Source organism: Macaca mulatta, chromosome 7 (assembly GCF_049350105.2).
Source record: "Macaca mulatta isolate MMU2019108-1 chromosome 7, T2T-MMU8v2.0, whole genome shotgun sequence".
Taxonomy (NCBI): Eukaryota; Metazoa; Chordata; class Mammalia; order Primates; family Cercopithecidae; genus Macaca; species Macaca mulatta.
In genome coordinates this window covers 146,752,339-146,765,438 of record NC_133412.1, presented here as the reverse complement: position 1 = coordinate 146,765,438, position 13,100 = coordinate 146,752,339, and the positions used below count along the sequence as shown (strand labels likewise).

Below are 13,100 nucleotides of genomic sequence, written 5' to 3'. Positions count from 1 at the left end.
CCGAATTTCTAAGAATGGGCAACAGGGTCCCTAAGGTCTCAAAAGGGCTTCAGCAGACTCAGGTTTGGGATCCAGCATCTACTAATAAACTTTTGCACTTTTCTAAGAGAGTCACATATAATTGCAAGAGAAAAGATAAAACAGTATGAACTGAAATTTTGTGTTGTGCCCTGGCATCTTGGGGTGGAACTTGGCCAGGCCAGCTATGAGCACTGTCCCAGATTGCATCATCTCTAAGAGTTCTCAGAGCCTCGGGTCGTGTGTACTCTAAATGGGGCTCCGTGCCCTGCACTGGCTTTCTTGTGGAAGTTTGGACAGACGTGGCACCAGCTGCATTGGTGGGTTGCAGAGTACCACAGGAGGTAGCTTCATCTCAGGATATCAGCTCTCTACTGTAGATCTGGTTATATTCTACTGCTACAAAACCATTAATTCCTTCAGAAAAAAGGTGCCTGAAGCTGGCAGCGGTGGCTCACACCTGTAATTTCAGCACTTTGGGAGGCTGAGGCAGGAGGATTGTTTGAGCTCAGTAATTCAAGACTAGCCTGGGTAACACTGGGAGACCCCATCTGTACAAAAAATTAAAAATTAGCCAGGCATGGTAGTGTATGCCTGTGATCTCAGCTGCTAGGGAGGCTGAGGTGGGAGGATTGCTTAAACCTACAAGGTTGAGGCTGCAGTGAGCCGTGACTGTGCCACCGCACTCCAGCCTGGGCAACAGAATGAGACCCTGCCTCCAAAAAAAAAAAAAAAGGAAAGAAAAGAAAATAAAGGGTTTTTTTCCTTTAAATACAACTAAGGTTTAAGAAAACCAAGTTTATTGTGGAACTATTTATATCAAGTGTTATAAAGATTGTCTTTTCTTTTCTTTTTTTTTTTTTTGAGACAGTGTCTTGCTGTCGCCTGGGCTGGAGCGCAGTAGCACGATCTCGGCTCACTGCAATCTCTGACTCCCGGGTTCAAGCAGTTCTCCCATCTCAGCCTCCCAAGTAGCTGGGACTATAGGCATGCGCCACCGTGTCTGGCTATTTGTTTGTTGAGACAGGGTTTCGCCATGTTGCCCAGGCTTGTCTTGAACTCTTGAGCTCAAGCAATCCACCGGTCTTGGCTTCCCAAAGTGCTGGCATTACAAGTGTGAGCCACCACGCCAAGCCTGAATTGTTTTCACGTGTCATTATTAAAATCACTTATGTAATTCATCTAAATAATGTTTTATCAGCTTTTGAAACAATTAAATCCTGAAGGTCTTTATGTATAAACAGGAACGTAGAATTTATTTGCACTAGGAGAATCCTTATTAATTGAAGGAGAAGATATCAAAGAACTAAATATGTATTTGTTTTGAAAATTTTTTAGTGGTTTTATATCAAACTAGTAATCAGGTTATAGGCAGGATGTTAACTTCCGTTCTTAAAGGAGAAACTCAAACCTGATATACTTTTTATATTATGTGCTTTTCTTCAACAGTAGGTAATCATTAAATTAATTAATTAATTTATTTGTGAGGCAGAGTCTTGCTCCGTTGCCCAGGCTGGAGGGTAGTAGTGCAATCTCTTCTCACTATAACCTCCACCTCCTAGGTTCAAGCAATTCTCCTGCCTCAGCCTCCCGAGTACCTAGGACTACAGGTGCGTACCACCACGCCCGGCTCATTTTTTGTATTTTAGTAGAGACAGGGTTTCACCTCATTGGCCAGGCTGGTCTCAAACTCCTGACCTCAAGTGATCCGCCCACCTCGGCCTCCCAAAGTGCTAGGATTACAGGTGTGAGCCACCATGCCTGGCTCATTTGTACACATTCAGCAAATAACTATTGAACTCCATTTATGTACCAGACACTGTTAATTGATGTTACTCACTTTTCCTTTCAGAACTAAAGCTTTATCAGTTGTGTGTTCAGATAGGGAGACTTTTTCCATTTCTTGTGTTTTCTACAGTTACTCCCTTCCCAAACTGATCAAGTGTACAGTTTATAAAAATCTTCAAAACTCATTCTTACTGGTAAATTCATTTTAATAATGAGGGGGAGAAACTTTAAGTAGTTATTAAAAAGAAAAGAATGAATACACATACACACACTAAATGTGGCAGATGTTTCCAGGAGAGATTAGCAACAGAGAGGATCAAATAAAAATTACAGTTTTGCTGGGATTGTCCCCTCTTGGCCACCCAAGTGTTTGTGGAAGAAAGTCTGGAGTTGTTTCCAAGCATCCACCTGAGCCATGGCATGAGCCCTGGGCTCCCCTCCGAAGATAATAGCACTGCCCACCAAGGCATGCAGGGAAGCCCGGCACAGCGGGAAGTAAGGAGGCTCAATATAGTGTCCCGCCCCTGCGTAACAGATGATCTGGGGCTTTCTCCTCCCATGGGCCTGCAAGCGTTTACAGGCCTCATTAGCATAGAACTCACTCTTCCAGTTGTGGTCATCCTGACCTACCAGGAACAGGAAGGTGCTCTCTGCCCTTTCCACAGGAATGAAGCTCTTCTGGTCAGGTCCTTCCAAAGGGCTGTTCAGGACATCCACAATGTCTGCATAGCCATCTTTGGTCACCTTGATGCGATTTCTGTTGACGCCCACCGGGGGCAGGGTCTCACCCTTGTAGTGTAAGGTTCCCCCAACATTGGCCACAGAGCCATTGATGATGACAGCAGCCGTGATGCCCTTCAGGAAAGAGGCCATGGAAAGGCAGAGCTCACCCCCTTTGGAAACTCCAAGCAGCCCAACTCCTGGACCTTTTACCTGAGAAAGGGACAAGGAAAAAGAAGAATGACTCCACAAACAGTGAAACACAGTGAGTTGTGCCCACCCTGGAAGTTACTTGAACCTGAGTCTGAATCTGGGTTCTACCATTTACCCAGATTTGCAGCTTTGGGAATTTACCCCCACTCTATCTCTTCCTTTCCATAATTTCTCCATCACCACTCTTGGTGATAACCATGTGGAAGATCTATCAACCACTCCGGTTTCTCAGTTCCTTAATCTCGTATCTCCCATGATGTTTTTCTCTCTCCCACCTGAGCCACCCATTCCCACTGTCATAACTAAACTGAGTCATCATCAACAAGTACATCATCTCATGACCGGGTGTGGTGGCTCACGCCTGTAATCCCAACACTTTGGGAGGCTGAGGCGGGTGGATCACTTGAGGTCAGGAGTTTGAGACCAGCCTGGCCAACATGGTGAAACCCCGTCTCTACTACAAATACAAAAATTAGCCAGGCAGTAGTGGCATGCACCTGTAGTCCCAGCTACTCGGGAGCCTGCGGCAGGAGAATCAATTGAACCCGGGAGGTGCAGGTTGCAGTAAGCCTAGATCATGCCATTGCACTCCAGCCTAGGTGACATAGCAAGACTCCATCTCAAAAAAAAAAAAAAAAAGAAAAAAAAACATACTGGAATTTAAAATTGTGTAATACCAACTATGAGTATATTCATTAGCAGAAAATATAGTAACATAGAATTGCATAGAAACTGTCTTTAAGAGGCCAAGTGTGGTGGCTCACACCTGTAATTCCAGCACTCTGGGAGGCCGAGGTGGGCAGATCACTTGAGGTCAGGAGTTTGAGACCAGCCTGGCCAACACGGCAAAATCCCATCTCTACTAAAAAAAAAAAAAAATACAAAAATTAGGCCAGGCATAGGGGCTCATGCCTGTAATCCAGCACTTTGGGAGGCCAAGGCGGGTGGATCATTTGAAGTCAGGAGTTCAAGACCAGCCTGACCAACATTGTGAAACCCCACTTCTACTAACAACACAAAAATTAGCTGGGATGGTGGCAGGTGCCTGTAATCCCAGCTACTCGGGAAGCTGAGGCACAAGAATCACTTGAACTTGGGATGTGGAGGCTGCAGTAAGCCAAGATCACAACACTGGACTCCAGTCTGGCAACAGAGTGAGACTCCATCTCAAAAAAAAAAAAGAAAGAAACTGTAAGAAGTGACTTAAGGCCGGGCGCGGTGGCTCAAGTCTGTAATCCCAGCACTTTGGGAGGCCGAGACGGGCGGCGCACAAGGTCGGGAGATTGAGACCATCCTGGCTAACACGGTGAAACCCCGTCTCTACTAAAAAACATACAAAAAACTAGCCAGGTGAGGTGGCGGGCGCCTGTAGTCCCAGCTACTCGGGAGGCTGAGGCAGGAGAATGGCGTGAACCTGGGAGGCGGAGCTTGCAGTGAGCTGGGATCCGGCCACTGCACTCCAGCCTGGGCTACAGAGCGAGACTCCGTCTCAAAAAAAAAAAAAAAAAAAAAAAGAAGTGACTTAAAAAGGTAGTGTGTGTTGGGGTAGGGAATGGCTGCCATGAATGGGCCAACTTCTGTGAACACGCAGACCATTCAAGAAGAGACCTGATACATCATAGCCCGTAAATCTGAGAGAAGAACTAACCTCAGGATGACTGAGCAAGTAGTTCACGGCTTCTTCAAAGTACTCCAGATGGAGGATGTCCATGGTCTTGGGGAGGTCTTCATAGTTATAATAAGCCAGAGCCAGCACAGCAAAACCCTTCCCAGCCAGCAGACTAGCCCGATACTCCAGCAGGCCACCTCCAGTTCCGAACATGTCCACAATCCCAGGAAAGGGCCCAGGTTCTTGGGAAGAAACAAAACAAAACGCAAAGCTAAGCTATTCCTGAAACAGCTGGATGGTTTCTTATCAAGTTAAATACACACTTACCATACATGTGACCCAGCAATCCCACTCCTAGGTTATATTCCCACGAGAAATGAAAACCTGTGTTCGTCCAGAAACTTCTGGCAAGTGTTGATAGTGACTTTACTCATTATAGCCAAAGACCGGAAACAACCCATATGTCCTTTGACTGGTGAATGAATCCATTTAATGGTGCGCCACCAAGAAACAGCAAGAAAGACTGCTACGTACAAGACACAAATGCCTCTCCAGTGCACTCAACAGAATGCACTTATTCAACGGAGACAGACTCAAAACGGTACTCATTCCAAATGACTCCACCCACTGAATATTTTTACCATTTAAAGGTTTGTATTTCACACAAGAAAAATAAATAATGCAGGCCGGGTGCAGTGGCTCACTCCTGTAATCCCAGCCCTTTGGAAGGCTGAGACGGGTGGGTCACCTGAGATCAGGAATTCGAGACCAGCCTGGCCAACATGATGAAACCGTCTCTACTAGAAATACAAAAATTAACCGGGTGTGGTGGCGGGCACCTGTAATCCCAGCTACTCGGGAGGCTGAGGGAGGAGAATCACTTGAACCCGGGAGGCAGAGGTTGCAGTGAGCTAAGATTGCACCACTGCACTCCAGCCTGGGGGAAAGAGCCAGATGCTGTCTCAAGAGAAAAAAAAAAAAAAAGAATGTAAACACCTTATGGGCAACACTTCAAGAAACAGTTCAGTGCTGATACCCTCAAGCCATCAAAGTCCCACAGACCCCCTACCCCCTGTGCCCTTTCCTCACTTTCCAGTATCCTGGACTTTCTGTGTATCACTCTCTTGGTTTTTATAGTATTAACACTTAGATATGTACCTTAATATTTTATTTTGCCTATTTTTTGAATTTTATCTAAATGGAATGACACTGAATGTGTTCTCCTAGGGTTTGACTGTTTCACTCAACAGTGGTTTGGAGATTCATCCATGTTCTTTTTTTCCTTTTATTTTGTATATCTTGATAGATGTTGATTCTTGTAGCTGTAGTTCAATCACTTTGACTGCTGGAAATATACTTCAGTTTATTAATCTGTTCTATTGTTGATGGACATTTGGGCTGCTTCCAGTTGGCTTTGCTCTTTTTTTAAATTAACCCAGACTGCTCATCTGCAATGGCTTTCCTCTCATAAGGAATATGCCTCCTGGTGCACATGTACCAGTAGAATAAGATACTTAACTGTGTAAGTTAAGACACATTGTTTCCCAGAGTAGATGAACATGTTCACTCCTTCTAGCAGCGTGGAGTTTCCTTTCCTCCACACACTGGTCAGCAATTGGTAATGCTGGCTTCTAAAAGTCTGCCACCTCTGAGGGTGTGAAATGTACTCTGTTGTTTTATTTTGCATTTCTTTGATTATTAATAAGGATAAGCATCATTTCATTTCTACATTGGCTGATTGCTCTTTATGTAATAAAAGTATCCAGTAACCTCAAATTTCCATTGGACAGCAAGAGGCCTTCCTGTTGTAAATGCTAATTTACATAAACCTGAACATACTGTGGGAGTTGAAAGAAAAGTTGCAAAAATGAGAAACTTTTAAAAGAGCATTTGTGGGCCCCATGTCCCTAGGATCCCGAGAAACCCCAGTGCCCCAGCAGCCATGAGCACAGCCCAGGCGTGTGCTGATGGACAGGGACCGCGTGCTGGCAGCTTCCAGACGGCCTCCTGCGGGGCTTCAGCCGTCCCTCCTCAGGGAGCTGCCTGTGACACTGCAGCAGCGCCGCAGCTTCCTGGTCTGGAAGCAGTACCGCACCCTGCTGCCCGACCTGGTGGATAAAGAGGCCCATGGGTGTGAAGCCCTAGGCTTTTCCCTAGACGCGGAGCCCAATCACGGAGGGCCTTGCGAGAGATGAAGCACATGCAAAACACAGAGGTCTACATACTGCACCAGCCCCTGCCCAAGTATGACCACTGTGTGCGTGAGAAGCACCGCTGGGTAGAGCAGCACCTGGAGCCCCAGCTTGTGGAGCAAATCATCCTGACAACGGACAAGACCGTGGTCTTTGGGGACTTGCTCACTGATGACAACCATACCATTCGAGGCCAAGAGGAGAGGCCACAATCAGTACCTGGTCCTACCCTGCACAAGGTGGTGGCTGCCCTCCTGGAGTGACAACAGTGGGGAGATCATAGACAGGCAGCGGGGAGCTAGGCAGCAGGAACGAACAGGCCCTGCAGGGGGCAGCATCTGCAGCTGGAGCAAGGGCAGGCAGGCAGGCACCGTAACCTCCGTGCCCTCACAGGCCCAGCCACCTGGCACCTCCTGGCTGCCATGGAAATACAGTGAGAAAACCAGTCGGAATTTTTTGTTTAAAAAAAAAAAAAAAGTGGCTTCCTGGTCAATACATAAGAACATTAAAAAATTGAAACTACCCTTTTTTTTGGTGGTTGTGGTTGTTTTTGTTTTTTTTTAGATGGAGATTCACTCTTTGTCCCCCAGGCTGGAGTACAATGGTGTGATCTTGGTTCACTGCAACCTCTGCCTCCCGGGTTCCAGCGATTCTCCCGCCTCAGTCTCCTGACTGGCTGGGACTACAGGTGTTGCACTACCACGCCTGGCTAATTTTTGTATTTTTAGTAAAGACAGGGTTTTCACCACGTTGGCCAGGCTGGTCTTGAACTCCTGACCTCAGGTGATCCGCCTGCCTCAGCCTCCCAAAGTGCTACAGGTGTTAGCCACCAGGCACGGCCTGGTTTTTTTGTTTGTTTGTTTTCTTGTTTGTTTTTAATATTGTAAGTGTCTTTTCCCTTTCCTTACAATTTTTGTTGTTGTTGTTGTTTTTTGTTTGTTTTTTGAGACAGAGTCTTGCTCTGCCACCCAGGCTGGAGTACAGTGGCGCGATCTCGGCTCACTGCAAACTCTGCCTCCCGGGTTCAAGTCATTCTCCTGCCTCAGCCTCCTGAGTAGCTGGGACTACAGGCTCCCGCTACCACGCCCGGCTAATTTTTTGTATTTTCAGTAAAGACCGGGTTTCACGGTGGTAGCCAGGATGGCCTCTTCATCTCATGACCCGCCCACCTGGGCCTCCCAAAGTGCTGGGATTATAGGCCTGAGCCACCGCGCCCCGCCCTTACAATGTCTTTTAACTGAACACTAGGTTGAGGGACCTCTCAGTTTTGGAGTGGCAGAGGCACGTCCCCAACCAGCCTTCCATTCCATTCCTGTCTCCTCACACTAACCTTCGGAATGTTGGAAGCCACATCCTTTCTCCGTGTGAAAAGCGCAGGCACGAAAAAATAAAAAATAAAAAAGTAAGTGTAACTCCCCTCAGAGGGCCGGGCGCGGTGGCTCACCCTGTAATCCCAGCTCTTAGGGAGGCAGAGGTGGGAGGATAGCTTGAGACCAAGACCAAGAGTTCAAGACCCGCCTGGGCAATATAGTCCGAGGGTGTGTGGGGGAGGTGAGAGACACAAACAAAGTGAAAAGAGCGAACACACACACACACACACACGGTGTGTGGGGGAGGGGAGAGACACAAAGTGAAAAGAGCGAACACACACACACACACACACACACACACAGTGAAAAGCACAGGAACAGGGTTGGGCAGACGGGAAGTATTAGCAGAGGTGACTCACCTGGCGGTAGGAAAAGAGTCCCGCGCACCCGGCCCGCGCGCACCGACTCGCGCCGCACCCCTGGCGGGAGGAAGTCGCGCTCGTGCCGCGCCCGGCACAGCAGCCGCCCAGGCTCGGGGTCGTGGCCCTCCAGCACCTCCAGCTCCACCGCCAAGGGCGTTCGCACGTCGCGCTTGACCAGCCGCAGCAAGGGTTTCTCGGGCTCCAAGGCCCAGAGCAGCCCCATGGGCTCAAGCCCCGCGAAGCTGCCGCCCAGTGCGGGCGCGCGCTCCAGGTCCAGCTCGCCGTGGGCGTCGGCGCGGTAGCGCGCGTGGGCCTGGAAAAGCGCGCCCTTCTCGTCTCGCAGGGACGCGCGCAGCGTGACCGGCTGCTCCGGAGCTAGGCCGCGCACCGCGATTCGCACCGGCTCGTCCCAGCAGCAGCGGCCGGCGGGCTCCAGGATCAGCGTCGCCGCCATCCGAGCAGGAACCCTAATGATCCGGCCAACCTGCTTCATCTGTGGAGACCTCAGCAACTGCGCCCAACTCTTCAGGCTCCATGGGTACAGCCGGGACGCTCGAAGGACAGCAGGAGATGAGGCCATTTTGAATTTGACCTGGCAACAAGTGAACGGAGGTGGGGAGAAAGAAGCTTGTTAGAGATCATCTAAGGCTACCGTCGCAAGCTAAGCGCCCACTAGGGCACAGGAGTCTGCTAACCTGAGCTGGGAAGGCCGGAGTCCAGCCTATCAGCCCGAACAAATACAGACACACTTGAACTTGCTTAAAGTCGGCTGTGTTGAAACCTCCACTTTATGTTGGAAAGCAACTTCCTAGTTTTGCTTTTCAGAAGCTTGCTGGCCGGCGGAATGGGCAGTCTCGAGGCGCCAAACTCCTGATGGCGAAGAGGAATGCAGGACTGAAGTTGGTTTTGATCACTTTGTTGAATAATTCACACTCATTACTAATCATAGAGCTTTTCTGTCAAAATCTGCACCATGGTGTTTTGCTTGTGTGTTCTCTGTATATGCCTATCCTCCACATCAATCCCACACCGAAGGGTGCTGGCTTCTTCCTGTGTGACCTCTGAGCTTCATTCCTTACAGGTGTAAAAATAGTCAAATGAGGTAATAGTTATTTCTCGAACTCCTGACTTTGTGATCCGCCCACCTCAGCCTCCCAAAGTGCTGGGATTTTCAGGCGTGAGCCACTGCGCTCGGCCAGTAGTTATTATCTTCTTACACTGGTTTCTCATTTTTGTTCCAATCAGTCAACTTTTTTTAAAAAAAAGAAAGGAAAAAAAAAAAAAAAAAAAAAAAACCAGGGTCGGCCGGGCGCGGTGGCACACGCCTGTAATCCCAGCACTTTGGGAGGCCGAGGCAGGCGGATCACGGGGTCAGGAGATCGAGACCATCCTGGCTAACACGGTGAAACCCCATCTCTAATAAAAACACAAAAAAATTAGCCGGGCGTGGTGGCGGGCGCCTGTAGTCCCAACTACTCGGGAGGCTGAGGCAGGAGAATGGCGTGAACCCAGGAGGCGGGGCTTGCAGTGAGCCAAGGTCGCGTCACCGCACTCCAACCTGGGCGACAGAGAGAGACTCCGTCTCAAAAAAAAAAAAAAAAAAAAAAAAGACAGAGTCTCACTACTTTGCCAGCCTGGAGTACAGCGGCGGTTTACCATCACTGCACACTTACAAGCCCCAAACTCCTGGGCTCAAGCCATCTTCCTGCCTCAGCCTCTCAAATACCTCAAGGGATTACTGGCGCTCCCCATGCATCGGGCTTTTTTCTACTTTTTCATAAGCTATTGGTTCCAACCAGAGGGTTGTTTGGTTTTTTTTCCATCAAACTTAGCTTTAGACCCCTCCCAAGCCCTTGTACCTGATTTTATAATTTCCCATCTTTGTAATTAGAGAAACCTATAAATGCATAAGCTTCACACCCACAAAACCTGTTTGCCTCTGCTTCTAATACAGCTGTCCTCAAGTTAAGCCTTTTATATCTCATTCCAAATGCTCATGTCCCATGTCATTAATCTTACAATTTCCTGTTTGTTCTAATTACCTTTGTATAGGTTCTGTGGCACACCAAGTATATTCGGTGCACAGAAGTCTCAGGAACTAAAGAAAGTAAATAATAGTGTGTCCGGAATTGGTTCCTTCCAGTGGGTTCCTGGTCTCGCTGACTTCAAGAATGAAGTTGCAAACCCTCGCAGTGAATGTTACAGTTCTTAAAGATGGTGTGTCCGGAGCTTGTTCCTTCCGATGTTCAGATGTGTCCCGAGTTTCTTCCTTCTAGTGGGTTGGTGATCTCGCTGACTTCAGGAGTAAAGCCACAGACCTTCACAGTGAGTGTTAAGAGCTCATAAAGGCAGGGCACTCCAGAGTTGTTTGTTCCTCCCAGTGGGTTCGTAGTCTCACTGGCTTCAGGAATGAAGCTGCAGACCTTCGTGGTGTTACAGCTTTTAAACGCAGTACGAACCCAAGAGTGAGCAAGAGCAAGATTTACCGTGTAAGAGCAAAAGGACCCCACAGCAAAGAAGAAAACCCACTCTGTTTGGCACTGCTAGCTGGGCAAACCAATGGTGGTGACAGGGCAAGCTTTTATTCCCTTATTTGGCCCTGCCCACATCCTGCTGATTGGCCCGTTTTCCAGAGCGCTGACTGGTCCGTTTTACAGAGTTCTTATTGGTCCATTTTACAGAGTGCTGATTGGTCCGTTTTTTACCAAGTGCTGATTGGTGTGTTTACAAACCTTTAGCTAGAGACAGAGTGCTGATTGGTGCATTTACAATCCTTTAGCTAGACAGCGAAGTTCTCCAAGTCCTCCCAACCCAGAGGCCCACCTTCTTCACCTGTCAATAGTAACTAATTGTTAATACTTACAAGAACCCTATTAGTAAATTAAGGCCCAGATAATATAACTAATTTTCTGAAGATAACACAGCTAGAAAGTGGAAATTGGCCGGCGGGGTGGCTCAAGCCTGTAATCCCAGCACTTTGGGAGGCCGAGACGGGCAGATCACGAGGTCAGGAGATCGAGACCATCCTGGCTAACACAGTGAAACCCCGTCTCTACTAAAACATACAAAAAACTAGCCAGGCGAGGTGGTGGGTGCCTGTAATCCCAGCTACTCGGGAGGCTGAGGCAGGAAAATGGCGTAAACCCGGGAGCGTTGCAGTGAGCTGAGATCTGGCCACTGCACTCCAGCCTGGGTGACAGAGCGAGACTCCGTCTCAAAAAAAAAAAAAAAAAGAAAAAGAAAGTGGAAATTGGGCAAGGTGGCTCCTGCCTGCAATTCCAGTTTACTTGGAGGCTGAGGTGGCAGGATTGCTTAAGGCCAGGAGTTTGAGACCAACCTGGACAACACAGCAAGACCCTGTCTCTAAAAAGCAAAAGGGGCCAGGCGGGGTGGCTCACGCCTGTAAACCCAGCACTTTGGGAGGCCGAGGCAGGCGGATCATGAGGTCAGGAGATCAACATCATTCTGGCTAACACGGTGAAACCCCATCTCTATTGAAAAAAAAGAAATACAAAAAATTAGCCGGGCGTGGTGGCAGGCACCTGTAGTCCCAGCTACTCGGGAGGGTGAGGCAGGAGAACGGCGTGAACCCGGGAGGCAGAGCTTGCAGTGAGCCAAGATCGCGCCAATGCACTCCAGCCTGGGCGACAGAGCGAGACTCCATCTCAAAAAAAAAAAAAAGAAAGAAAGGATAAAGAAAAACGGAGAGGATTCATACCTTTGAAATCTGATTCTCAAGCCTGGGCTCTGAACAGCTATGCTTTGACTGTCTCTCACAGGATGTTGAAGAAGATTTGGAAAAGAAACTCATATATTGGTGGATGTATAAACTGGTATGACCTTTTCATGGCAATCTATGCAAAAATATATAAAAGATCCATTCTCTCTGACTCACAGTTCCATGTCTAGGAATTTCTTTTAAGTAAAGCTTCATGAATTGTGTAAATATTTGGCTACAAGGATGCTTATCATATCATTTTAATAGAGAAAAATTAGAAACAAGTTAGCAATATGAATTTGGTTTAACCGGTTTAATTGTGATGTCATAAAGGAAAGCAGCGTAACCGTTTAAAGTTATATAGCAGAAGAATATATGATGAGCATTTTACCATGAAACTGATGAAAAAAGGTTAGAGAACAGTATAAATATACTTTTTGCCAAGATATTAACATATTTTTTAAAAAGACTAGTCAAACACTACCCCAGTTGCTGGGTGCAGTGGTGCATGCCTGTAGTTCCAGCTGTTCAGAGAGAGGCCTAGGCAGGAGATTGCTTGAGCCCAGGAGGAGCCCAATACCAGCTTGGGCAACAGAGCAATACCTCATCTCTTAAAAAAAAAAACAAAACAAAAAAAAACAGAATAGATGAGACATGAAAATCAAAGAACACACACATCTAACTACTTCAAACTGTTGTTTCTTGAGCCTTGCAGTTTTATGCATAGTATTTGTTTGTTTGTTTGTTTAAGACGGGTGTCTCACTGTGTTATCCAGGCTGGAGTGCAGTGGTGCAATCATAGCTCACTACAGCCTCAACCTCCCAGGCTTAGGCAGTCCTCCCACCTCAGCCTCCCGAGTACCTGGGACCACAGGCATGCACCACCACACCTGGCTAATTTTTTAGACTGTTTGTACAGACGGGGTCTCCCTATGTTGCCTGGTCTCAAACTCCTGGCTTAAGCAATCCTCCCACCTTGGCCTCCCTGAGTATTGGGATTATAGGCGTGAGCCACCCCACACTCAGCCACCTTTCTTTTTTTAATTTTTTTTTTTCTTCAAGACAGAGTCTTGCTCTGTTGCCCAGACTGGAGTGCAGTGGTCTGATCTC

At 47.7% G+C, this 13,100-nt stretch overlaps 1 protein-coding gene and 1 long non-coding RNA gene across 2 annotated transcripts; one reads left to right on the top strand and one right to left on the bottom strand.

The window, feature by feature from the left end:
• Nucleotides 1-1,994: 1,994 nt before the first annotated feature.
• On the bottom strand, nucleotides 1,995-9,345 carry ACOT2 (acyl-CoA thioesterase 2). Its single transcript, XM_015144070.3, has 4 exons — nucleotides 8,968-9,345; nucleotides 8,270-8,864; nucleotides 4,388-4,590; nucleotides 1,995-2,739 (listed from the first exon to the last, which is right to left on the bottom strand). Exons 2-4 carry the CDS (start codon nucleotides 8,850-8,852, stop codon nucleotides 2,134-2,136), a joined length of 1,392 nt encoding a protein of 463 aa, XP_014999556.2. The 5' UTR covers nucleotides 8,853-8,864; nucleotides 8,968-9,345; the 3' UTR covers nucleotides 1,995-2,133.
• Nucleotides 8,251-11,486, top strand: LOC144330363 (uncharacterized). Its single transcript, XR_013396442.1, has 2 exons — nucleotides 8,251-9,171; nucleotides 10,325-11,486. It is a non-coding gene; the product is annotated as an uncharacterized LOC144330363 (long non-coding RNA).
• Nucleotides 11,487-13,100: the final 1,614 nt, after the last annotated feature.